General features: G+C 42.8%; 1 protein-coding gene across 1 annotated transcript in view; it reads right to left on the bottom strand.

Annotated features, from left to right (window-relative positions):
* Positions 1-2,479: 2,479 nt before the first annotated feature.
* The window catches only part of nt5e (5'-nucleotidase, ecto (CD73)), a 76,714-nt gene continuing 52,284 nt past the window's right edge, over positions 2,480-26,909 (bottom strand). Inside the window, exons 5-9 of the mRNA XM_078230064.1 lie at positions 22,723-22,877; positions 13,200-13,308; positions 9,025-9,174; positions 7,734-7,934; positions 2,480-3,760 (exon numbers count right to left, since the gene is read on the bottom strand). Coding sequence (XP_078086190.1) covers positions 3,591-3,760; positions 7,734-7,934; positions 9,025-9,174; positions 13,200-13,308; positions 22,723-22,877 — 785 coding nt within the window. The 3' untranslated portion in view covers positions 2,480-3,590. The remainder of the gene's footprint in view (positions 3,761-7,733; positions 7,935-9,024; positions 9,175-13,199; positions 13,309-22,722; positions 22,878-26,909) is intronic.

Consider the following 26,909-nt stretch of genomic DNA (forward strand, 5'->3'; position numbering starts at 1 on the left):
TAACCAGGGTCCTATAAAGCTGCAGCATTATCTCCCGACTCCTAAACTCAATCCCTCGATTAATGAAGGCTAGTACGCCATACGCCTTCTTGACCGCATCCTCCACCTGCGAGGCCGATTTAAGAGTCCTATGGACCCGGACCCCAAGGTCCTTCTGATCCTCTACACTGCTAAGAATGGTACCCTTCATTTTATACTGCTGCTCCATCCCATTGGATCTGCCAAAATGGATCACTACACACTTATCCGGGTTGAAGTCCATCTGCCACTTCTCCGCCCAGTCTTGCATTCTATCTATGTCTATTCAGTGATCTATTGACTGTGGAATTGCTTAACTGTCTATAGCACGCTGTTTCTGCTCTTTAACATGTCCTGTATTATATCTTCACCGAGTTGGCAGCACATCTTCAGGTATGTCTGCCTATAGTGCCCCAGAGACACCCAGTTTGAGCTGCTAGGTTTGTTCTGAATCTATCCCATTTACCGCAGTGCTAGTGTCACATATGGTGGGTGCATGATTTTTATATAAAGATGGAACTTGGTCTCCACAAGGACTTGGGGTGGTCACTATGTTATGGACAGAAATGTTTGAGATAGCTAGATTGGTGAAGGTAAAATCAATTGGTGAAGACAAGGTCAAATAGATTATCTCATGTTGGCTCTCTCATTGCCTGCCACAAATCTGATCAAATATTTACATTTTCCAGGGCTAAGCCAGCCCCATCAGCCTCCCACCCAGAGTACGTTCTGTGTCCTTGCTACCATCAATACTGCTTCCAAGGAGTGTCCAACATGGCAGAGAATGGATTAATTATGGATGGTAAGTTTTCAGATGACACCAAGATTGGTGGCACAGTGGACAGTGTAGAAGCTTAACTAGGATTGCAATGGGATCTTGATCAATTGGGCCAGTGGGCTGACGAATGGCAGATGGAGTTTAATTTAGATAAATGTGAGGTGATGCATTTTGGTAGATGGAATCGGGGCAGGACCTACTCAGCTAATGGTAGGGTGTGGGGAGAGTTATGGAACAAAGATCTAGAAGTACATGTTCATAGCTCCTTGAAAGAGAAGTCACAGGAGGACAGGGTGGTGAAGAAGGCATTCGGCATGCTTGGTTTCATTGGTCAGCACATTGAATACAGGAGTTGGGATGTCTTGTTGAAGTTGTAGAGGACATTGGCAAGGCCACACTTGGAATACTGTGTACAGTTCTGGTCACTCTATTATAGAAAGGATATTATTAAACTAGAAAGAGTGCAGAAAAGATTTACTAGGATGCTACCGAGACTTGATGGTTTGAGTTATAAGGAGAGGCTGGATAGACAGACTTTTTTCTCTGGAGCGTAGGAGGCTTAGGGATGATGTTATAGAGGTCTATAAAATAATGAGGGGCATAGATAAGGTAGATAGTCAACATCTTTTCCCAAACTAGAGGGTATAGATTTAAGGGGAGATGCACAAAAGGGTCCAGAGGGGCAATTTTTTCACTCAGAGGGTGGTGAGCGTCTGGAACGAGCTGCCAGAGACAGTAGTAGAGATGGGTACAATTTTGTCTTTTAAAAAGCATTTAGATAATTACAAGGGTAAGATGGGTATAAAGAGATATGGGTCAAATGCGGGCAATTGGGACCAACTAAGTGGTTAAAAACTGGGCAGCATGGACAAGTTGGGTCAAAGGGCCTGTTTCCATACTGTAAACCTCTATGGCTCAGATGAGGATAGGCCATGATTAAAAAAACAAAGCCAAAGCAAGTGTTTTCCCATTGGCGCACACAAACAAAATAGATTTAACCTTTGTGTACCAAATGTCTTTTGAAACTTGCACAATTGTTGATTGCTTAAACTGATTTTTATTTCATTTCATGAGACTTTATGGTTGAGGACTCCCAGGACCATTCCCCTCAGACTACATAACGTACTGTCCCCACTTTGGAGGGTCTGTCCTGTCGGTGGAACAGGGCAAATTCAGGACGAATGATGCATGTCTGCAGGACATTATCTGATCGGTCATCCCATTCCCCTTCTGCCTCCAACAATCCCATTCCCTACGCTCCTACCATTGCTCATCTGACCCTTTCTGTACTGAATGGAAAGGGAACTGAATGGATTAATTTTGACGGGCAGTTAACTAGCTCTTTCTCTCCAATCTCCAGTCTTAGAGCATTGGCAACCCTAGCGCAGAGTCCATGAGCGCTTATAGTTATCTTACAGCGATAAATGATCCACATTATTGGTAAATCATTGACCACAGACTGTTCTATAGGCTGTCGCCCATTTAGAATTGGATTTAGATTGCCCAGAATCAGCCATCAGAAAGAGATTCTTTTCCAATTAATAAAGGGCTGGATTTTAACCTGGCATGTGTCCAAATTTCCTACACTTCCATACTCAAACACGTATATGCTCATTCACACAATTTTCATAGTTTAAAAAAAATTGCAAGAGTAAAATCTGAAGAAAAGCAATTACACAAAGTAAACAACTAAATATCTTTATTCAATCTCCAGTAGATAAAAAGTCAATTCACTGATCAATTAGATATAAAAATATTAAGATGGCAATACATTGTCATTTTTCAGTAATTACATCTCATTGACTGCTTCCAGTCAGTAAGAGCCATGAAAGATCAACCCCTTCACCATAAAATTATTTTAAAATTAACTTATAAATCCTTACTGATATTATGCCAAGAATAATTTCCTTTTACTTTTTCTAAAACATCTTTGGTAAAACATTGTTTCTGTACTCTCTCTGAAAGTGACTTGATTTCAACCCAAGAGATATTTCTTGACATATAGAAGACAAAGAAATTACTTCATTATAAGGAGCTGCATATTCCATAATTACACACAGTTACACAATTACTGCCTCCAACAATCAGTTTAAATATAGGATTGTGCATTGATCAAGTCTTGGTCTTGTTGCCCTGGTACAGTGATAACGCTCTCACCCGAGTCAGAGGTTGTGGGTTAAAATTCCAGTTCAAAGATTTTCACAGGTTGATGCTCCAATGCAGTACCGAGGATGTATTGCTCTGCTGGAGATGCCATCTCTATTACAAGAAGTAGAACCGAGGCTCTATCTGCTCTTTCAAGCAGTTTACAAGAAGCCATAGCACTATTTCGAAGAAGAGCATGATTATGCTTCACTCATACACGAAACTGGTGTCCTGGCAAAATTTCATCCCTCAATCAAGAACTAAAAACAGATCTTCTGGTCATTTATCTCAATACTTTTTGTGGGAGCATGTACAGAAATTGGCTGCTTTGTTTCCTGCATTACAGCATGTCTGTACATTGTCAGACAAGCACTTTGGGATATTCAGGGGCTGTGACAGGCACATAAATGGAAGTCTTTCTCAGTGCATTTGTTGGTTGCTCTGTGCAGCTCCACTCCATTATCTAGAAACCTATGTGCCTCCTCAATGAGCAGCTAGACTGGGGATCATCCCAACACTGTGTTAAATGGAAAATATGATCAACTTCTCTGGGAATATGCAAATTACAGGGAATATGCAAATTACAGAACAAGATTTCATTAAGAAGGCCAACAGTGAATTCACTGAACTAATTAACTTGTCACAATCATCATAAATGGAAGGAGCATGCAAAAAGTGAGAGAAAAAGCAATCCCATTTTCAGATTAATGTATGACCGTGTGCCACTGTTTCCAATTAATAATATTCTTCCATCAACTGCAGGATAAACCCGTTGCATTTGTCTGATGTAGCTCGAAACAACTGAATAATCGGTGTCACCTGCAATAGCAAAAGAATACTTATTAAAGTTACATTTTACATAAATACTAGCAGAGATCCACAAACTATTTACAGTGAAATCAGACTGGAGGCAATCTTGAGCCTGTTTTCACTGTCCACGAGAATGGCGGTGGGGGTTAGATTTGATGAAACCCTGAAGTCACGGATTTTATTGGCGAGATTGCAACTTCCGATATTCCCTGCCCTTCACGGGTGAGGTAATCTCATTCACCCCCATAATGATTGCCTGAACCTGGTTTACATTAATTTTAATATAGTTACATTTCATTAACCCCCCCCCCCCGCTTCACCGTATATTGACCCCCCACCATGACGTCACATTGGTGCAGTTTACAACAGGTAATTGCGGACTAAACCTGTCGTGGGTGTCCTCCCAGGGGCATAAAAGGGAGTATAATTCCCGGAGGAGGGGGACATGGCCAGGCAGTGCCCTGGCAACTGCCCTACAAAGGCTGGCACCATGCCCATGCCAACCTGGCAGTACCAACCTGTGCCAAGGGGCAGACCCCAGTGGGAGCCTCATCGGGGAGGGAGGGGGAGGATTCATTTATATATGGTGGTGGCTGGGAGCTGGGGATACTGGCGGTGTGTGTTTGGGGGAGGGGGGGGGGTAGGTGGGGTTGGAGAGGTTCCAGCTCCGACTCCCATTAGGTTGGGGGTGAATGCTGGCTCCTATTTGGGTTCATTTGGGCAGGGGGTGCTGATGGGGGGGCGAATGGCAGCTTTGATTAGGGAGGGTGGGTGGTGGGGGCGGCTGGGGCGAGCCCTTTAGACCTCCGTTGTGGGCTGAGGGGGGTGGGCTGAGGGGGAAGGTTTCTTCATGTTGTAATTGGGGTGCCCTTTAAGCATGGCACCCCGATCTCAGTGCAGCTGGGTTTTGCAGGTGTGTGGTGGCCCTGACTCCCTACTTGATGGCGTGAAACTGGAAGCTGGGAGAAGCTGGAATCAGATGTAACAGTAATACAGTTGAGTAAAGATAATTAAAGTGGCAAGAGGGAGGAGCTGGCCAGAGTTGATTGTAAAAGGAGCCTAGCAGGAAAGATGGTGAAGCAGCAATGGTGGGAATTTCTGGCAAAAGTTGGGGAAACACCAGCAAAGTTTCATCCCAAGGCAGAAGCATACTAAGGGGAGGACAAGGCAACCATGGCTGACGAGGGAAGTCAGGGACAACATAAAAGCAAAAGAAAAAGCATACAGCGTAGCAAAGATTAGAGGGAAGCCAGGGGATTGGGAAGCCTTCAAAAACCAGCAGAGAACAACCAGAAGAGCAATAAGGGGTAGAAGAGGAAATATGAGGGTAAGCTAGCGAGGAATATAAAAGAAGATTGCAAGCGTTTTTTTAGATATATAAAAGGGTCAGAGAGGCATGAATGGACATTGGATCGTCAGGAAATAATGTTGAAGTAGTAATGGGAACAAAGAAATGGCGGACGAACTGAATAGGTAATTTGCATCAGTCTTCACAGTGGAAGACACCAGTAACATACCAAAAATTCAAGAGAGTCAGGGGGCAGAGATGAGTGTAGTTGCCATTACTAAAGAAAAGATGATAGGGAAGCTGAAAGGTCTGAGAATAAATTATCTAGACCAGATGGACTACGCCCCAGAATTCTGAAGGAGATAGCTGAAGAAATAGTGGAGGCATAAGTAGTGATCTTTCAAGAATCACTGGAATCAGGGAGGGTCCCAGAGGACTGGAAAATTGCTCATGTTTAAGCAGGGAGGAAGGCAAAAGACTGGAAATTAGAGGCCAATTAGCCCGACCTCGGTCATTGGTAAGGTTTGAGAGTCCATTATTAAGGATGAGATTTCAGAATACGTGGAATTGCATGGAAAAATAGGGTGAAGTTAGCATGGTTCCATCAAGGGGAGCTCATGCCTGACAAAATCTGTTAGAATTCTTTGAGGTAATAATGAGCAGGTTAGACAAAGGAGAGCCAGTGGACATTATCTACTTGGATTTCCAGAAGGCTTTTGTCAAGGTGCCAAACAGGAGGCTGCTGAGTAAGATAAGAGCCCATGGTGATAGAGGCAAGGTACTAGCATGGATAGAAAATTGGCTGACTGGAAGGCAGCAGAAAGTGGGGATAAATGGGTCGGATGGCAGCTGATGACTAGTGGAGTTCTGCAGGGGTCAGTGTTGGGACTACGACCTTTCACTTTATAAATCAATGATCTAAATAAAGGAACTGAGGGGATTGTGGCCAAGTTTCCAGATGATACAAAGATAGGTGGAGGGACAGGTCGTATTGAGGAGGTAGGGAGGCTGCAGATTAGGAGAGTGGGCAAAGAAGTGGAGATGGAACACAACTTAGGAAAGTGTAAGGTTATGCACATTGGTAGGAAGAATAGAGGTGTAGACTATTGTCAAAATGGGGAGAGAATTCAGAAATCGGAAGCGCAAAGGACTTGGGAGTCCTAGTTCAGGATTCTCTTAAGGTTAACTTACAGGTTGAGTTGATAGTTGGAAGGCAAATGCAATTTTAACATGCATTTCAAGAGGACTAGAATACAAACGCAATACAAGAGGACTAGAATACAAGTGCTGAGGCTTTAAAAGGCTCTGGTCAGACCGCATTTGGAATATTGGTGAGCAATTTTGGGCCCCGTATCTAAGGAAGGATGTGCTCGCCTTGGAGAGGGTTCAGAGGAGGTTCACAAGAATGATCCTGGGAATGAAAGGCTTGATGTATGACAAGCATTTCAGGAATTTGAGTCTGCATTTGATTAAGTTTAGAAGGATGAGGGGGATCTCATTGAAACTAACAGAATACTGAAAGGCCTGAATAGAGTGGATATGGGGAAGATGCTTCCATTAGTAGGAGAAACTAGGGATCTGAGGGCACAGCCTCAGTGTAAAGGGAAAACATTTTAGAACTGAGATGAGGAGGAATTTCTTCAGTTAGAGGATGGTGAATTTATGGAATTCATTGCCACAGAAGGCTATGGAGGCCAGGTTATTGAGTGTATTTAAGACAGCGATAGAGAGGTTCTTGATTGGTATGGGGATCAAAGATTACAGGGAAAAGGCGGAAGAATGGGGTTGAGAAACTTATCATTCATGATCGAATGACAGAGCAGACTTGATGGGCCAAATGACCTAATTCTGCTCCTGTATCTTATGGTCTTATGGAAACACGCCCAGTTGTTCTTTTTGTGGCAGAGTGTGGTAAGATCTGGAGAGAAAACTGACCCAAACTGGGTGGAACTTTCCTGTCACACCCGCCATGGGAATTGTAGCAGGCAGGACAGAAAATTCGGCAGACCCTGCAAAGGTCCGTTAATCTTGGGCGGGAATTTCGGCCTTGGGCGAGTGTGGCCGGAAAATCCTGCCCACTGTTTTTCTTGGTGGAACCGACATACTGCCATTTTTGTAAGATTTCGCCCACTCTTTATTGCAATTATACATCCTTAAATTCCCATCTTGTGCCACTCCATCCATTCCAGGCCATACCCATTGCTCTCCTCTCTCTCACTTCATGCTCATGTCTAACCCACCCCTTCCCCCTATTCAATCCAACCCATCATGTATCTCCCATGCCTCAACCCTCTGCCAAGTTGTCTACCCCCAATATTGTTCCCCCACAATGCCATTTCTCTCCTCACATGCCATTCTCCTTGGTGTCATTTCCTGCCCCCTCCCATGCCATCATCCTCCTCCAGCCACAGGAACTTTTTTGTCGGGCTCCCCTCACCGTTTTTTACCCCCCCATTTTACTATTTTTTTACCCCCCCCCCCCACCACCAACTTCCCTCAAACCGGCGATCACCAGCAAGCACTGGAAGCCGATGTTCATCTAATGTTTCATTTGGCCTCATGGCTCATGTGCCCTGTCCAGCAAATCAACCCATTGACTAATCAGGACAGTGTGGACAGATAGAAACTGCGTATTATTATAGGTTGGTAATAAATGGCTGCTGATTTGAACATCAGTTGAAAATGTGTACATACCAGTATCATGTTTCAAGTTTTTATCCTTCAACATGGTGAATCCATCTCCACCTCCAGCAAGATAAGAGTTGACAATGATTTTGTAAACTTTGGAGTCTTTGAGTGGCTCATAGTGTGGCACTCGGCAGTCTGAGCAGAGAACATCCAGTCTGACCACCCTGTGACCCTGCTTTTTACTCAGGTCGAATTCCACATGGACGCCTAAGACAAAGAATCATGTCAGACTTGGCAGCAAGGAGAGAATTAACATCGTAGGCAATCACATTTGGCACCTTATGGGTGGGATTTCCTGGCCGTGCTCACCCAAAGGCCAGAAATTCCCGCGCGAGGTCAACAGACCTTTGCATGGTCCACCCCCGCCCGCTACAAACCCTGTGGTGGGCGGAACAGGAAAATTTCACCCAATGTCCCTGAACCTGTTCGCTTTAATTCCCTCCCAACTGGACTCCTCTCTTCCCTCTGAACCCTTCCCCTTCCATTCGCTTTTGGTAAACAAAATTCTTCTATTTGTTGTGGGATGAAGATGCTTCATTTGTGTATGATATACACGTCATAGGATCTGGTTTAAATATTTCATGTGACTTCCCACCTGAAATGTCATGTTCTCTGGCTGCTCTTCTCAGGACCCCTGGAAAGGAGGCAGCATTGGAGTGTCACCATATTCAGACCAACCTCTCCTTGTTGATTCCTTTCTTATAGGTACACCCACAGTACTGATAGGGAAAGAGTTCTAGGATTTTGACCCAGCGACAGTGAAGGAACGGCGATATATTTCCAAGTCAGGATGATGAGTGACTTGAAGGGGAACATCTGGGTGTTCCCAGATATCTGCTGCTTTCGTCCTTCTAGATGGTAGTGGTTGTGGGTTTGGAAGGTGCTGCGTAAAGACTAATTTACCTCACTAACCGGCTTTTCTGTACGTTCCAACTATTCCCAGAATGCCAATTGGTATCCTTTGAGATAGGCTCCTATTTTTCCGATTAAAAAGGTCCTAAAACATGAAGACTCTTCAGATACCCCATGGACAAAAGTAACCATGAGCAAATACAAGCAATTTAGAAGGTGGTATGTCTACCAACCCCATTCTGAGGGAGTTGTGTTTTCAGTAAGTTAAAATTGGCTCCACAATTATAAATTATGACTGCTTGATAGATTTAAAGTAATGATCAACAGTGTTCTGAGAGGTATGAATGATTGCTGAAGTGTATTTTTGCCAGAGATTAGCTATTGTATTGCAGCTACAATTGTCTTGTAGGATAGTTTTGTGTTCAATGATGTAGAATGACCTTACCAGCCACCTGCAGGAACTCCCCTCTTCCCTGTCCATATCTGTGGACAGAATGCTCAAAAGCTGCTCTTAAAGTGGAACCGTAAACTTTCAGCAGATCAATAGTATTTCCAAATGGTAAAACAGTTAAAATATTTTCTGCTAGTATTGTTCCTGTGCGTAGAAAAGAAAAGATAAACACATTAAGTTACTTCTAGCTTTTTTCATTGAGCTTTTAATCCCCCAAACTGGAGAGTTTTACATTTCAAATTCACCTATTATTTATTTTGCCCTCAAATATTTATGATGTGGAGATGCCGGCGTTGGACTGGGGTAAACACAATAAGAAGTCTCACAACACCAGGTTAAAGTCCAACAGGTTTATTTGGCAGCAAAAGCCACTAGCTTTCGGAGCGCTCGCTGCTCCTTCGTCAGGTGAGTGGGAGTTCTGTTCATAAACAGGGCATATAAAGACACAAACTCAATTTACAAAATAATGGTTGAAATACGAGTCTTTTCAGGTAATCAAGTCTCAAAGGTACAGACAATGTGAGTGGAGAGAGCGTTAAGCACAGGTTAAAGAGATGTGTATTGTCTCCAGCCAGGACAGTTAGTGAGATTTTGCAAGCCCAGGCAAGTCGTGGGGGTGACAGATAGTGTGACATGAACCCAAGATCCTGGTTGAGGCCGTTCTCATGTGTGCGGAACTTGGCTATCAGTCTCTGCGTTGTCGTGTGAAGAGATCTTCGGGTAAATTGAGTTTGTGTCTTTATATGCCCTGTTTATGAACAGAACTGTAAGAAGTCTCACAACACCAGGTTAAAGTCCAACAGAACTCTATGAACAGAACTCCCACTCACCTGACAAAGGAGCAGTGAGCGCTCCGAAAGATAGTGGCTTTTGCTACCAAATAAACCTGTTGGACTTTAACCTGGTGTCGTGAGACTTACGCAAATATTTATCCAGTTTTCTTTGAAAGCATGCAGTTTTCCTGTCTATGACACGATGATTCCAGGATATTAACCTGTTGAATTCACATTATATTCTCTCTTCGACATTAATGTCTTTTCTATAATGAGGCTCCCTACCTGGCAGCTAGAGACATGCTAATCGTGGCTCACCCAACATTTATACAAATTTATCATTCCTTCTTTAATCTTGTACATTGTACCTGTATTTCTGAGAAACACAATGGCTGGAACTCTACCACCCCCCCCCCCCCCCCCCCCCCCAACGGAATCGGCGCTGCGAGAGTCCAACAACAGAAATCTCTGTTCACCTCAGGCAGGAATCTGCCCTCTGGGTAGGATTTTAAGGATAGTGAGTGATCAGCGCCCCTCATCCCGAGAGTTGGCATGTAATGCGCTAGCACCAACTTTTTAGCTCCCACTGCCATTTAACGCTCAGTTGAGCATTGATTAACAGTGGACAGGACTTCCATCCACTGTTGTATGGAAGTCCTGGCTGTGAGAGCTGTCGGCCAGATTGACGGACAGGTCTCCAGACCGGCCAGGCACAACACTGCAGTGGCCAGAAGCGGTACTGCAGCACTCTGCCTGGAACCAAGTCCTGGGACCATTGGAAAGATAAGTCCTGGGGATCCCCAGGGTGGGTGAGTAAGGGACACACTGCGAGGGGGGGGCGGTTTGGATCTGGGTGATCGATCGCGGCGTCAATGGTCGGCTGGGGGGGTGGGGGCGGGGAGCGGATCCCAGGGCTTCAATGTCCTGGAGGAGAGGGAATCGCAATTCTGGGGGGGGGGGGGGGGTGGGGGGGCGCGGGGGGGCGGCGTTCAGACTGAAGTACCCGCCTTCTCTTTCCACACTAATTGCCTTAGATGGAGAAATTTATTTTTCGGCAGTTTCCTACCCTACCTGCATCTGCCAGCCTAAAATTTGAGGCTGGGCAGGAAGTCGCTACTTAAGAGTTTTAATAAGTTAAAGGGGCAGAATTCCTGCCCAAGGTCCTGCCCAATTAAATGTGAAATTGCATTGGGGTTTGGGTGGGTGGGTCTCTGTGGGGAATCACGTCCATTCAATTTTACACTCCCCGTGACCCCCCCCCCCCCACCTCACACCTCAGAACCCGCCACGGGGGTAGCATAAAATTCTGCCCAATGTTGTTGCCTTTTTAAGGGTTTATTCATCCACATTCTCACTTCAGGGAATAATGTGTCCAAACCAATCATTCTCTGTAACCATCTGCTCCCTTCCCCATCTTCTGATGGACTGCTTTATCCCATACAGTGCTCTTGGCCCGGATCCTTCAACCTCGCCCACAGCTGGGATTCTCCAGTCCCACTGCTCTGAATGGAAATTTGGCTGAGCACAAAATTCTCCAGTTTCACTGGCAGCACTGGCAGGGTGTGAACAGTCAGAGAATTCTGGCCCTTATTTCCAATTATCTCACAAAATGTCCACAAAAATGTACCTTCTACCATCTGTTTGTTTTCTATCACCACAGCAACAGCTTACAGCTGCTTCACAGGAGGGGAATCGGGCACAAATCTATCAACCTCTTCATATTTTCCTTCTGGCTTTTGCTTTCCTCTTTTCTGTTTACCAAGCCTGTATTTTGTTGTCATCAGCAGGTTTTGAGATTGTGCTAATTCAAATTATCTCTGCATATAGAGAAATAAAATGGTCCTCGGATATCCCACTGCCAACTTGGTCTATCCTATGCAAGATCCATTTGCCTTCATTTGTTATCAGACAACCATCCATATTGCTACATTTCCTCTCGTGCTTTATGTTTGAATTTTCTAACAACTTGCATTTTTTAGCTTTAATGTAACAAAACTTTCTAATCCTCTTGTGAGACCCTTTCTCTAACAACCCGTTTATATCAATTCCATTCCCTTTATCTAGAGCTAATGTTGCAAAGTTGAGTAGAGTAATTGTAGATTAGTGTTTGTAAAATGCTAGGTCCCTTTAAAAGGTGGTGCTTTTTCTGTGCTTAGAGAGAGTTAAAAAGTGCACATAGAGCCCCAAACTGAAACATTTGTATCCTAAGGACAAGCAGCAGTGTTACTAAGCCAACAGGCTTTTGAATTCAGCCAATCAATTTGAATAGGCACATAGATACCAAGAACCTATTAAATTTAAATCTAATGGTTTTGACAACCTGAGACCAATCTTATTGTGGAAATATTGATATGTCATCACAGCTATAAAAGAAGGGGGCAGTGGGACCATGACAGGATTCCTGTTACATCATTAATGGGGCAGATGGGATGAGTGGGGGGAGGGGTGCCAGGGACAATACCTACGGGAAGTTCCACCAGCATAAATCATGTTTTGGGCCTTCCACCGGAGTTGTTTTGAGTCCGGAAGACTCTTTCTTCATTGTTACAGCTACCTCTGAGGGGCATTCTTTTTAAATGCCGAACAACTTCTAAATCTTAATAAAGCGAAAGGATCTTTTTGTTTTAGACAAAACTTTCTTTTACGTTTTCAATTCACTAAAATTGCTGAATTTGGGCTATTCCAGTTGACATATGTTTTAATGAAAGCTTCATCAGGTTTATTCATGGTCAGAAGTGCTCAAAGTGTTTGAAAGGGTTAATAATCACAAGTTTAAAAATCACAATCTGCAAGATGCTAAACTCAGTCACACAGGACAACAATGAGAAAACCATAGGTCTTGATTAAAACAAACCCAGATAAACATCAAGGACCATAAAATTCATAGTTACATAGCACACACACATCACCTCTATTGAATTATGCACAACTGCAGTTCTAACAAGAGACAGTGGGACAGGGGAAGACATGAGGGGTTGATATGCCACTGGTTGGAAAGATAACTGATAATTGTGTAGAAAGAAATATAGCCTGGTGATATTCTAATTAGGTAGACATGCACAAGATGTAATTGGACGAGTAAATTCTTATGTTATTCGTATGTAATCCCAATTGTTAATTTTGAGTGGATATAGATAACTTCAATACAAATGTACATCTCTGATTGGTATATGTTAATTACTTGTAATTGAATCTGGACAAACATCTGTTTATGTGAAACTGCAGCCAGTGCTTTGGACTGCGATACCAGCTGGTGTACTGGAGCCCGAGCTGTAGTTATAGATTTTAAAACTCCAACATTCTTCATCTGGTCACTTGAAAGCAACAAAGTCCGTAAACAGCTGGACACAATGGCCCCTCTACAGTATTTGTGAAAATAATAGATGACCCACAAACCATTGCCACTGAGTTCATCAATGGGTGCTCGGATTCCACCCCCTTGCGTCAAACAAATGGATACATGGGTCCAAGATTTTGTATCTGGCTTTCGGATATTTTCATAGATCTGAAATTATTGCAGATAAAGAGAGAAGAGCAATGTAGGTTCTGTTAGCTCAGTTATGTGATACGCTGTAGTTCTGTTAGACATTCATTCTAATCACTGCTCAGATGCATGCAGATCGTCACAGACATTTCCTGGTTAGTGAGATTCAACAACAACAACTTGTATTTATGTAGCATCTTTTCCATAATGGAATGTCCTAAGATGCTTTGCATAATATAAGACAAAGTGTGACACCAAGCCATAAAGAGCTGGCCAGAAGCTTGATCAAAGAATTGGGTTCCAAGAAGCCTCAAAGGGGGAAGGTGAGGTAGGGAGGTAAAGGGAGGGAGCTTGGATCTGGACAACTAAAGACGTGGCTCCTAGTTCTGGGACAATTATAAATGGGAATGCATAAGAGACCAGAATTAGAGGAGCACAGATATCTCAGAGGGTTGTGGGGCTGGGAGAGTTCACAGAGATTTAAGAACATAAGAGCTAGGAGCAGGAGTAGGCCATCTGGCCCCTCAAGTCTGCTCTGCCATTCAATAAGATCATGGCTGATCTTTTTGTGGACTCAGCTCCACTTACCTTTCTGCTCACCATAACCCTTAATTCCTTTACTGTTCAAAAATTTATCTATCCTTACCTTAAAAACATTCAATGAGGTAGCCTCAACTGCTTCACTGGGCAGGGAATTCCACAGATTCACAGCACTTTGTGTGAAAAGGTTCCTTCTCAACTCAGTCCTAAATCTGCTTCCCCTTATTTTGAGGCTGTGCCCCCTAGTTCTAGTTTCACCCGCCAGTGGAAACAACTTCCCTGCTTCTAATCTATTCCCTTAATCTTATATGTTTCTATAAGATCTCCCCTCATTCTTCTGAATTCCAATGAGTATAGCCCCAGTCTACTCAGTCTCTCCTCATAAGCCAACCCTCTCAACTCCGGAATCAACCTGGTGAATCTCCTCTGCACCCCCTCTAGTGCCAGTATATCCTTTCTGAAGTAAGGAGACCAAAACTGTATGCAGTACTCCAGGTGTGGCCTCACCAGCACCTTATACAGCTGCAACATAATCTCGCTGTTTTTAAACTCCATCCCTCTAGCAATGAAGGACAAAATTCCATTTGCCTTCTTAATTACCTGCTGCACCTGCAAACCAACTCCTTGAGATTCCTGCACAAGGACACCCAGGTCCCTCTGCAATTTTTTACCATTTAAATAATAGTCCATTTTGGAAATGGATGACCTCACATTTACCAACATTGTACTCCATCTGCCAGACCCTCGCCCACTCCTGAGATTATCTATATCCCTTTGCAGACTTTCAGCGTCTTCTGCACACTTTGCTCTTCCACCCATCTTAGTGTCATCTGCGAATTTTGACACACTACACTTGGTCCCCAACTCCAAATCATCGATGTAAATTGTAAACAATTGCGGTCCTAACACTGATACCTGAGGCACACCACTAGTCACTGATCGCCAACCAGAAAAACACCCATTTACCCCCACTCTTTGCTTTCTGTTAGTTAACCAATCCTCTATCCATGCTAATACATTAACCGTAACACTGTGCACCTTTATCTTACGTAGCAGTCTTTGGTGCTGCACCTCGTCAAATGATAGAAAGGGGAAAGGCCATGGAAGGATTTGAAAACAAGAATGAGAATTTTAAAATCAAGGTGTTGCTTGACAGGGAGCCATTGTATGTCAGCAAGCACAGGAATAGTCACACCTCGAGGTGACAAAGGCATGGATGAGGGTTTCAGCAGCAGGTGAACGGAGACGGGCGAAGTTGATGTTACCAAGATGGAAATAGATGGTTTTCGTGATGGTTTGAATATTTCAACATAAATGACTCAATCATTGTAGGTGGCACAGTGGTTAGCACTGCTGACTCAATGTCAGGGACCTGGGTTCGATTCCCGGCTTGGGTCATTGTCTGTGTGGAGTTTGCACGTTCTCCCCGTGTCTGCGTGGGTTTCCTCTGGGTGCTCCGATTTCCTCCTACAGTCCAAAGATGTGTGGGTTAGGTGGATTGGCCATGATAAATTGTCCATTAGTGTCAGGGGGATTAGCAGGATAAATATATGGGGTAACAGGGATAGGGCATGGGTGGGATCGTTGTCAGTGCAGGCTTGATGGGCTGAATGGCTTCCTTCTGCACTGTAGGGATTCTATGACTCTATGATCATTATCATAACTATAAAAATGTTTTGCATTTTACTCTAAATTGATATAGTGACATGATTAATGAATATGAGGGATGGAGATGCAATGGAATAAATTTTATGTTTCTGTTGACTAATAGAAGGACATGCACTTGATTTTGATATAAACTCAATTGACAGTAAGTCCCACTTGATGTTGACTCACTTTAGCATTATTAATATACAGCAGATTTTATGGCCTTGCTCATCCCGAAACCGTAAAATCCCACCCAAGGTCAGCAGACCTTTCCATGTTCACCACCCCTCACCCGCTCAGATTCCTGTAACAGGCGAGGCGGTAAAATTCCAGCTAGTGTCAAAGTATTCATTTATTGTCACAAGCTTTGCTTACATACTGGTTGCCAGATATTTCCTGTTCTCTCGACTGCCTGCGCACATGACCTTTTCCCAGTGGTTAAATTCCCCCCCCTCAGTCCTGAAATCCATCGTGCTCCCATTCCCACCCATCATTCTTACTTTTAAAGTTCCTGATATGCATTGTCATCACTGGGAACTTCTTTAGCTGCTCCTCTTAACTCTTGCTCCTACCATTACCCCTGGCCTTGCTCCCGGCTCTGCTCCCTGCATGACTTTGCTCCAACTCCCACCCCCATCCTCAGTCCCTCTTTTACCCACCTCCTGTTCTCACCCTCTTATCTTTAAAGTCCCCTGTTTCTGTTGCCATGACTGGGGATGTCTTCAGCCGCTGCACCTTTCCTAGCTCCCCTTTCCTCTCTGAAATCACAATGAAATCCTGGGACTTCAGCTGCTACCTACACCAACCAATTTCTGTCACTAGATGGAACCTGGTCAATTTAAAGCTAGGCAGGTGTAGCTTTTTAAACATTTAATTATGGTTACTGTATTTTTTAATATTTTAAAATGTATTTCAGTTTTAAGCTTAGTTGTTACAAATGAATGCAAATTCCCATCCAAGCCACACGCTATCCTAACTTGGAACTATGTTCCAATTCCAGGCTACACTAACCAGTGGGCCATAATTCTGGAATTCTCTCCCGAACAGTACTAAGGATGTACCTACGCCACAGGGACTGCATCGGTTCGAGAAGGGAGGTGACCACCAACTTCCCAAGGGTAATTATGGATGGGCAATGAATGCTGGCCCAGCCAATGATGACTGCATCCTGTGAGTGCACAGCACTTAACTTAAAATGTTTTAATGTTTCCTTCTGCTGAGAAAAAGCATACAGTACCTCAGTATAAAGTATTTATCTTATATTTAGTGAATTATTTTATTTTGTAAATTAGTTCATCTATGAATACATTGTACTATAGGTGCATGCTACCGTATTTCAACCGGTACATTGGTTTTTCCAACAGCAAATGTCTGAAGGAACATAACTCTGATTTTAACATCGATTCCAATGGGAACCAATGATTCAATTAAAGTAGTTTCACTTAAAACCCTGATTTTCAGAAATGCAACCATAAGTGAGGCCTTACTGTAGTTCCATTGTGCACATAATCCACAGCTCAAATTTACCTTTAATTCTGCACTAACATTGAAATTTCATACTTGATTACAGTAATGTAGGAAGTGTAAAGAAGGTTAGCAGTGATTTTCATTTTGAAACTGGAATTAAAGTATAGAACATAGAACATAGAACATTACAGCGCAGAACAGGCCCTTCGGCCCACGATGTTGCACCGACCAGTTAAAAAAAAAACTGTGACCCTCCAACCTAAACCAATTTCTTTTCGTCCATGAACCTATCTACGGATCTCTTAAACGCCCCCAAACTAGGCGCATTTACAACTGATGCTGGCAGGGCATTCCAATCCCTCACCACCCTCTGGGTAAAGAACCTACCCCTGACATCGGTTCTATAACTACCCCCCCTCAATTTAAAGCCATGCCCCCTCGTGCTGGATTTCTCCATCAGAGGAAAAAGGCTATCACTATCCACCCTATCTAAACCTCTAATCATCTTATATGTTTCAATAAGATCCCCTCTTAGCCGCCGCCTTTCCAGCGAAAACAATCCCAAATCCCTCAGCCTCTCCTCATAGGATCTCCCCTCCATACCAGGCAACATCCTGGTAAACCTCCTCTGCACCCTCTCCAAAGCCTCCACATCCTTCCTGTAATGTGGGGACCAGAACTGCACACAGTACTCCAAGTGCGGCCGCACCAGAGTTGTGTACAGTTGCAACATAACGCTACGACTCCTAAATTCAATCCCCCTACCAATAAACGCCAAGACACCATATGCCTTCTTAACAACCTTATCTACTTGATTCCCAACTTTTACCAAGGAGATGGATGCTAACCAGGACATGGTGACAGATGAGGAATGTCACTAGAAGTGTTTAAAATTGATGAGGAAATGTTGAATAGATTGTCAGTACTTAAAGTTGACAATGCACTGGGACCAAATGAGATGCAACCAATGATATTGAAGGAAGGGAGAATTTCAGGGGTACTGGAGATCATCTTCTTCGTCTTCACTAGACTCAGGGGAGGTGCCAGAGGACTGGAGAATTGTAAATGTTACACCCTTTTTCAAATAGGTTGCAAGAATAGCCCCAGCAATTACAGGTCAGTTAGTTTAACATCAGTTGTGAGTAAGCTTCAAGAAACAATTATTTGGGACAGAATTAATCACATGGAAAATTGTGGGTTAATTAGGAAGAGCCAGCATATATTTCCAAAAGGGAAATCACATTTTACTAACTTGCTGGAGTTTTTTGAGGTGGTAACAAAAAGGGTCGATGAAGGTAATGCTGTTGATATAGTGTACATGGACTTTCAGAAGACATTTGATACAGAGCCACACAACAGACTTGTGAGAAAGGTTGTAGCTCATGGAAGAAAAGGGACAGTAGCAAGTGGATGCAAAATTTGCTGAATGATAAGTAGAGACTAATGGTCAATGGATACTTTTCAGGCTGAAGGAAGGTTTGTAGAGGAGTTCCCCAAGGGTTGGCATTGGGACCTTTGCTTATCCAGATATGTATTAATTATGTTAATTTTATTAATTATCTTGGTGTGCAGGAGACAATTTCAAAGTTTGCGGATGATTAAAAACTTGGAAGAATTGTAAACTGTGAGGAAGACAGTGCAGAATTTCAAAAGGACAGAGACAAGTTGGTGGAGTGGGCAGATAGGTGGCAGATGAAGTTGAATGCGGAGAAGTATGAGGTGATGCATTTTGGAAGGAAGAACATGGAGAGACAATATAAAATAAGGGATACAATTGTTGAGGGGGTGCAGGAGCAGAGGGACCTGGGTGTATTTGTGCAGAGATCATTGAAGATAGCAGAACAGGTGGAGAGAGCAGTTAATAAAGCATAAAAAAGTCTGGGCTTTATTAATAGGGACACCAAGTAAAGAGCAAGGAGATTATGCGCAACTTATTTATACAAGACATTAGGTAAACCTCAGCCAGAATATGGTGTACAGTTCTGAGTGCCACACTATTGGAAAGATGCAGAAGAGGTTTACATGAATGGTTTGAGAGATGAGAAACTTCAGTCATGCGGATAGGTTGGAAAGGTTGGGACTGTTCTCCTTGGAGAGAAAAAGGCTAAGAGAAAGTTTTGCAGAGATGTTCAAAATCCAAGGGAGCTGGACTAGAGTCGATGGGCAGAAACCGTTCCCATTAGTAAAAGGACCATGAATGAGGGGACACAGATTTAAAGTCATTTGCAAAAAGAAGTCAATGTGATCTGAGAAAAACATTTTTACACAACCAGAGCAATTTTGTGCCTGTATTTGCAGTGAGCATAATTGATTTTAATTTGATTTATTATTGTCACATGTATTAGTATACAGTGAAAAGTATTGTTTCATGCGCGCTATACAGACAAAGCATACCATTCATGGAGAAGGAAATGAGTTCAGAATGTAGTGTTACAGTCATAGCTAGGGTGTAGAGAAAGATCAGCTTAATGCAAGGTAGGTCCATTCAGAAGTCTGATAAACATAAACAGTGATGCTGGCTGGAATCTTGCAAGAGTTGGGAAATAGGATTCTTGCCGGCAAAAGTTTGTTTCCTGGCTTTCCCTGCCTCACCCCAGTGCCAGTGAGGTAGTGAGGTGCCTGTCCACGAAGGGCAGAGACCTAATTTAAATATATTTGAATGAATTTACATATTATTAAAGGGCCTACATGCCACATGATTTCCCCCTCACCCTCACTGAATATTCAACCTCGTTAATCAGCAAGGTTCATAACAGGTTTATGAAGACAGTAAACAGTCGAGAGGATCCCATTGAGGCGTCAAGGTCGCTATAGTTCTTGGCGGGAGAGGGCAGTACACTGCCAGCTGTGCCAACTTATGCCAGTGACAGTGCCAGGGCAAGCCCTCTGGGCAGCCCAATTGGGGGGGGGGTCCTATTGTGTGGTGTGGAGGGGGGTGGGTAGAGCACCGAGGCCTTTGAAGGGAGTACTTGGCAGTGGCAGGGAGAGTGCTGGCAGTGAGGGGAGGGAACCTGGCATTGGGTGGATTGGGGGGTGCTGGCAGTGAAGAGGGGGAGGACGGACAACTTGGCAGTGAGGGGGGGGGGGGGGGGAGAACACCAGCGATATGGCCAAGGCTGTGTGGGGGATGTGGAGAGCCCCTGATAATTGTGCAGTGGTGGGGGGAAGCGACCCTGATACCTTTATGGTGTAGGTGGGGGCTCTGAGGGAGTTTCACATGAGCATTGATCGGGGTGCCCTTTAAAGATGGTGCCCCGATCTCTGCAGGGTGGGCCTTTCTGTCTCTATCAGACCCTGCCCCTCCAGGCTGACAGCATAAATATGTCCCCGATTTTATTTTGCTGGAGTGGCTCAGGGTCTGATCTGAAAATTCTGTCCATCTGGAAAGATACATGCCAGATCCTGACACTGTGACATGCACTGCCTGGAAGTGTGGTGAAGGCAGGTTCAATTGAGGCATTAGATTATTACTTGAATAGAAACAATATGCAGGGACACAGGAACAAAGCAAGGGAATGGAACTAAGTCATTATGCCCATTTGGAGAGTTGGTGCAGGCATGATGGGCCAAATGGCCTTCTTTTGTTTTATAATGATTCTGTGATACAAATACCACCTCAAATCCAGCTCACCAGCTCAGCTGTATCCATTTTGAAACATGCTTATGTTTCAGTGGGTGCTGAAGATTCATGCTCAACATGGATTCCTCCTGCTAATTGTTTTGTAAATACCAAGGAGCAAGGCCAATGTAGATATTCACAGGATGAAAGCAAGTGACTTGCAGAACATTTTTCATGACCTCAGAATGTCCCAATGTGTTTCTCAAATACCTTTTGAAGTAAAGGTCCAGGTCTACGTGTCTCAAAAATGTTGGGAATGGGTGTTGGTTTGGCAACAAAAGTCAGTGGAACCGCAATTTTTAATTTCCAACCGGAAAAGTAGCCTGCACAAACTTCCCAGGACTGGGAAGAGGTCTAGATCAGGTTCAGGTTGTAACCCTGTGTGAATGTCCTGTGATATCGGGGTCATTTACAGCCCCAGGGGAAATTTGTTTTCCCTATCTCCCAGTACTTTTGTCAAGTCAGGCGGGTTTTGCAAAACCCAGTTTGTTTAAGTTTGTGAACCTTGGGAAAAGCCTGCTGAAGATTGGGGAACATTCTGACAGCTAAATGTTAAATAGTCTGATGGCTTCACATGTTATTAGTGGATTTTCTCTTATAGGTTTGATGCATTTTTACTGCAGTGCTTGATCAAATAACTCTATTCTGCAAAAGTAGGTTGACTATTACATTGACTGGCATTGTGTGTACATTGAAATGTATTAGAGTACTTTTCCTACAGTCTCAAAACTGAAAACAATAATGCTTGCAAAGTCTTGCATTATGATCTGAATTGATTTAAATGCCCAGTGTTATTTAGCATAAACAAAAAAAAAAACAGCAACCACCTCTGGGACTCCTTTGATTGATAGGACATCTGGTGTAGCTCAGAAAAATCACAGGGCAAAATTTTAAATTTTTTTCTGCAAGTGCTGGACCAGGTGAAAAACCCAGTGTGCAGCTCTCCATCTGATCAGCCCATTTTGCCACCAGCACTCACTCCTTTGACACAACCTTGAGGGTTGGACAACCTGAACCATGTCCATCCATATCTCCAGGAGATAAAAACATGTCACATTGTGACAGCGGTGACAGGCTTAAGTTTCTAAAGTCAGGAAATGGCCCAACCCGCATTTCCCAAGCCCAAGACAAAAGTCCAGCCCATTGCCTCAGATGTTGTGGATGGAAATGCTGCAGTCAATTTACGCTCAGAAACTCCCACAAGCAATATTGTAATAATGAGCAGCCAATCTGTGTTTAGTGCTGTTGGTTGAGCATATAAGGGAGTGCCTGTTATAAATGCCTCTTCCTCAGTTTGAAAATAGTTTCTTAGAATTCCAGTGCTCTATTGCATTGTACCTTCACCTCAATCTCCTTCCTTCAGCTGTTTCAGTTCTGTTATTTAACCCAGTGTTAAACCAAATAACATAAAAATGGAACCAGAGTTCAGAGCAGGATGTACAAAATCAAAGTTGGTGATGCAATGCACTCCTAATATCATCACTATCCAAATTTTATGACTTGACCACTCAGACATATTGGTCAAGTATGGAGCTCTGACCACGCGTAAATGGCAGGATTGACAGTCTAGACTTTCAGTCAGTCACCAGCTGCTGCCTGTGTAAGCATCCATGAGAGAATGGAAAACTATATCTAAGTATAAATTCCTATCTTTCAGAGGTGAGCAGGGAAGAAACTGGAGGAGTTTCTATCACTTGATGATTGTACAACTCCGATCACTTGAACAAGTGACAGAAAATGGAATTAAATGATGTCAGATCATCATTTACTTCACTGATATCAACCCAATAGTATATGACACTGAGGTTGTTCACACAAGTGGGAGGTAATGGCATAGTGGCAGGTAATGGCATAGTGGCATTACCACTGGACTAGGAATCTCACCATGGCAGATGCTGAACTTTGAATTTACTAATAATCTGGAATTAGAAATTTAATGATGGCCATGAAACCAGTGTTGTGGAAATCCATCTGGTTCACTAATGTTCTTTAGGGAAGGAAATCTGCCATCCTTACCTGGTCTGGTCTACGTGACTACAGACCCATAGCAATGCAGTTGACTCTTAAATGCCCTCAGTTCAAGGGCAGTTGAGGATGGGACAATAAATGCCAGCGAGCAATGCCTATGTCCCATGAATGAATTTTTAAAAAGTGTTTCTTACCATGGCTTCACAGATTAAATTCCCCATATTGCATTCCCGATTCCTGCATTCCTCCATGGTTCCATTCAGGTAGACCAATGTTTGCCCAATGAATTCCTTTGAAAAATTGCCAAGTGCTTTTTTCCAGCTGTTTACATCCGTCAGCAGCACCTCATCTGAAGGTCAGACAGGAGAGAAAGTGTTAATGCCATTGATTTATAGAATTAAATAATACTCCTCGACAGCTTTTCTTTTTCTGCCCCAGGGAAGAACTCCCCTGCTATTATTCAAAATAAGAGTTTTAACAACACCAGGTTAAAGTCCAACAGATTTACTTGGTAGCAAATACCATTAGCTTTCAGAGCGCTGCTCCTTCGTCAGATGGAGTGGAAATCTGCTCTCAAGCAGATTTCCACTCCATCTGACGAAGGAGCAGTGCTCCGAAAGCTAATGGTACTTGCTACCAAATAAACCTGTTGGACTTTAACCTGGTGTTGTTAAAACTCTTACTGTGTTTACCCCAGTCCAACGCCGGCATCTCCACATCATTATTCAAAATAACAGCAACAGCTATTTGAATTTATATCGTGCCTTTAATATAGGAATTAAATAATGTCAGATCATTAGCATTGCACGAAAGCATTATCAAACACCAAATCACATGGGGAAATACTGGACCAAAAGCTTGGTCAAAGAGCAATGTGTAATGGAGGATTTAAAGGAGGGTAGAGAGCTGGAAAAATTTAGGGAAGGAATTCCAGAGTTTGGGTCGAAAGTACAGTCACCAGTGGTGGAGTGATTAAAACCAGGAACACACAACAGCTCAAATTTGGAGGAGTACAGAGCTTTGAGTGTGCCAGAGATATTTTATGTCCACTTGAGAGGCCGGATGAGGCCTTAGTTTAACATTGCATCTTTCAGTGCTGCATTCTCACAGTACTAGTCAGCTGTGGCTCAGTTGGTGGTGCTCTTGTCTCTAAAGACAGAAGGTTGTTTACTTCTGGCTCACGGTCCTTCATCTTTTGATGGTTGAGTGGCATTCTTCAATGACTGTACCAACCTCTCCACCAATCTGTTAGTGGAAGGATGATTAGGCGCAGTTTTGATATGATGCATGCCATGACTTCTAAGGTAGTCCATTAATTCCCTCAATGTGAACTGAGTTCCATTATTGCTAACTAATTGCTCCGGGTTGCCAAACCATTCAAATATTGCGTCTAGTCATTTGATTGTCTTTTCAGTAGTCGTCGACTTCACCATTATGATTGTACATTTCAAATGTACATTCAGTAGAACGAGAAACATAAATCCCTCAATTGGCCCCAAAAAGTCAAAATAAACTCTTTGCCATGGTTGTCTCAGCCAATCCCACGGGAGAAGTGGTTGAAGAGATGGAGTATTTTGTATCCTAGCACAAGACTAATACTGTCCTACTCTTTTATTCTGTGAATCTAGTCCCAGTCACCAGAAATAATTCCTTGAGTTCTTTCGTACGTACGACTCCTGGATGTCCTTCATGAAGTTGGTCCATTATGACTCTTCAAACATGGAGGAATGATTACTCTGATTCCCCCATAACAGTACTCTGTTTTGTAATGCTAACTCATATTAGGTTTGAATTCTTGATTCCTCCTCTGCTTATCCAATGATATTCCTTTCAAAATCATGTCCATGACCTTTCCCATCACTGGATCTGATCTGGTGCGTCTTTGCACTTGAGATGCTGTAATAGGTACATTAGCAACCTAGGAAAAGTACAAGATGTTCACATGATTCTCCTGTGGTTCAGCTTTGTTCTGAATTGGTAGACATGATAGAACATAGGTGTTCACATGTTGCTCAGATCTTCTGTATTTAATCTTATAATTATGCGCTGATAAAATGAGGGACAATCTCTCGCAGCTAGAGATGGTATTCCTATGTTTAGACCAAAGATCGTTGTTAAAGGCCTGTGATCTGTTAACGAGGTAAAATGTCTTCCATACAGATAATGATGAAAACCCTCGATTCCAAAAACTATACTCAGAGCTTCCTGTCCAATTGAGCATCATTTTGTTCAGCACTTGTCAACGTTCTCAAAAAGTGAAAGCTGGTCTTTCGTCTCCATTTGACATTATGTGAGAGAGAACCGCACCCACCTCATTAGGCGGTGTCACGTGAGTTAGATTTTTAAATGTGTAGAAATGAACAAAGTCTTCGATTTTGTGAGCATATTTTTGACTTCATTATATGTCTTTTTGCAGTCTTTTTTCCAAATCCATTGTTGGTTCATACATAAAAATTAATGGAGTGGTTTTAATTTGTTAGCAAGATTTGGAATAAATTTTCCGTAATAATTGATGAATTCTAAAATAGATCTGTTGTGATATATTCTGCGGTCTAGGTGCATCTAAAATCACAGTCACCTTCTTAGGTTCTTTGTGAATCTATCCTCATCGATTACATGGCATACATAACTTATTGCTGATTTGAAAAATTTGCGTTTTCTTTCTTCACATGAAGATTGTACTTCTCTACACTCTCCAGTGTTTCTTCCAAATTATGTAAATGTTCCTGTTCATCTTTCCCGATGATTAAATTGTTGTCCAAATAACACTGAGGCCACTTAGGATGTGACTCAGTTCCACTTGCATTTGAAGGTATGCTTGGGAAAAGTCTATATTACTGAGCTGTTGACTCCCAGACAATCCAGTGAATAGATCCCCAATTAATGGTAAGGGATACTGGTTGACAGACAGCACTGGATTTATCGTTGTTTTGAAATTCTTATAGAATCGTCTGATTTAATGACAGGGACAATTAGAGTTGCCCAAATCGCTTGGTTACAAATTCGATCATTCCATCTTTTCCAGTTCCATTTCAACTTTAGGTTGGTTAGTGTAAGGCATAGTTCTTTAGTCATTTTGGGTTGCTATTAGGTTTAATCTTAAATTGTGCCTCGACTCCTGTCATTTCCCCTAAAGCATTTTCAAATACCTTCTTGTATTCTTCTAAGACTTTCTGTAATCTATTCTTTCCATCAATCAATTGGTTAAATGCTTGCCAATTTAGTTTGATTTTGTTTAACCATGCTCTTCTGTAAAGTGCAGGAAAATTTCCTTTCACAACATGTAATGGCAATTTTTCAGATTGACCATTTGTTTCAACCTGCACCATGATATAACTCGTCACTGGAACCATTCCACGCAAGTTCTCAGGACAGGAAGCCCCGAGTATAGTTTTTGGAATCAAGAGATTTTCATCACTCTCTGTAATGGTACATTCTGGAGATTTTGTCAAAGATAAGAAATACAGAGGCTCCCATATCTACTTCCATTTTTATTTTGTTCCCATTCTGTTTCGGATAGACGCACAATCTCTGTGTATTGCCTTGTATCTAAAATACACCAAGTTTTAGTTCCTCGATCTCCATATACACATGTATCTTCCTGGGAATCCTTCATAGCTTTCAGTTATTCTATAGACCTTTTGTGTAAATTTGGGTGTATTCTTGTGTTTATCCTTGTTTGAGGTTTGAGGATTCTGTCTGGTCTTGGTTGTGTGACCTTTTTTGCCACAGTTGCAACATTTGTTTTTTCGACACCAACATTCCCTGTGGAGAATGCCCCACCTGGGTACACCTGTGGCATGCTTGTGTGTTGATAGATACTGTTTCCTCAGTATTCATCTTGTGTATTTAGACACCAGCTCTGATTTGGGAAGTTTATTTAGTGGCCAATTCCGTGGACACTGCTAGCTCACCAGCAAGTTTTAATGTTAAAGAGCATTTGGTGAACAATCGTGTTTGAATAGCTTCATTTCAAAGTCCACAAACAAATCTGTCTCAGAGTGTCTTCAAGGGTCGGGCCAAATTCATTACTCTTTGTTAGTTTCCGTAGTACAGATACAAATTGTGGAATATTTCACCTTCATCTTGGCTCCGTTGATGAAATCTGAATCTCTCCGCTATGAGTAAAGCTTTGGGCGAGAAGTATTCTTCAAGAGTCTTAGTCAATGCTTCGTATGTCTTTGAACCAGGTTTAGCAGGAGGAACAAGATTTTATAATAGGTTTTCCATCCTATTACAATCAGGAAAGTCACTACTTTAATTTCATCCGGTATCCTGTTTGCAGCAAGGAGTATTGAAATCTCTCTTCATAAGTACTCGCATAATGCCATCTGCTTCTGCCATCACGGTTATCAATTCTTAAATTGTAGTACTTTCTTTA

This window comes from Mustelus asterias, chromosome 15 (genome assembly GCF_964213995.1).
Source record: "Mustelus asterias chromosome 15, sMusAst1.hap1.1, whole genome shotgun sequence".
Lineage (NCBI taxonomy): Eukaryota > Metazoa > Chordata > Chondrichthyes > Carcharhiniformes > Triakidae > Mustelus > Mustelus asterias.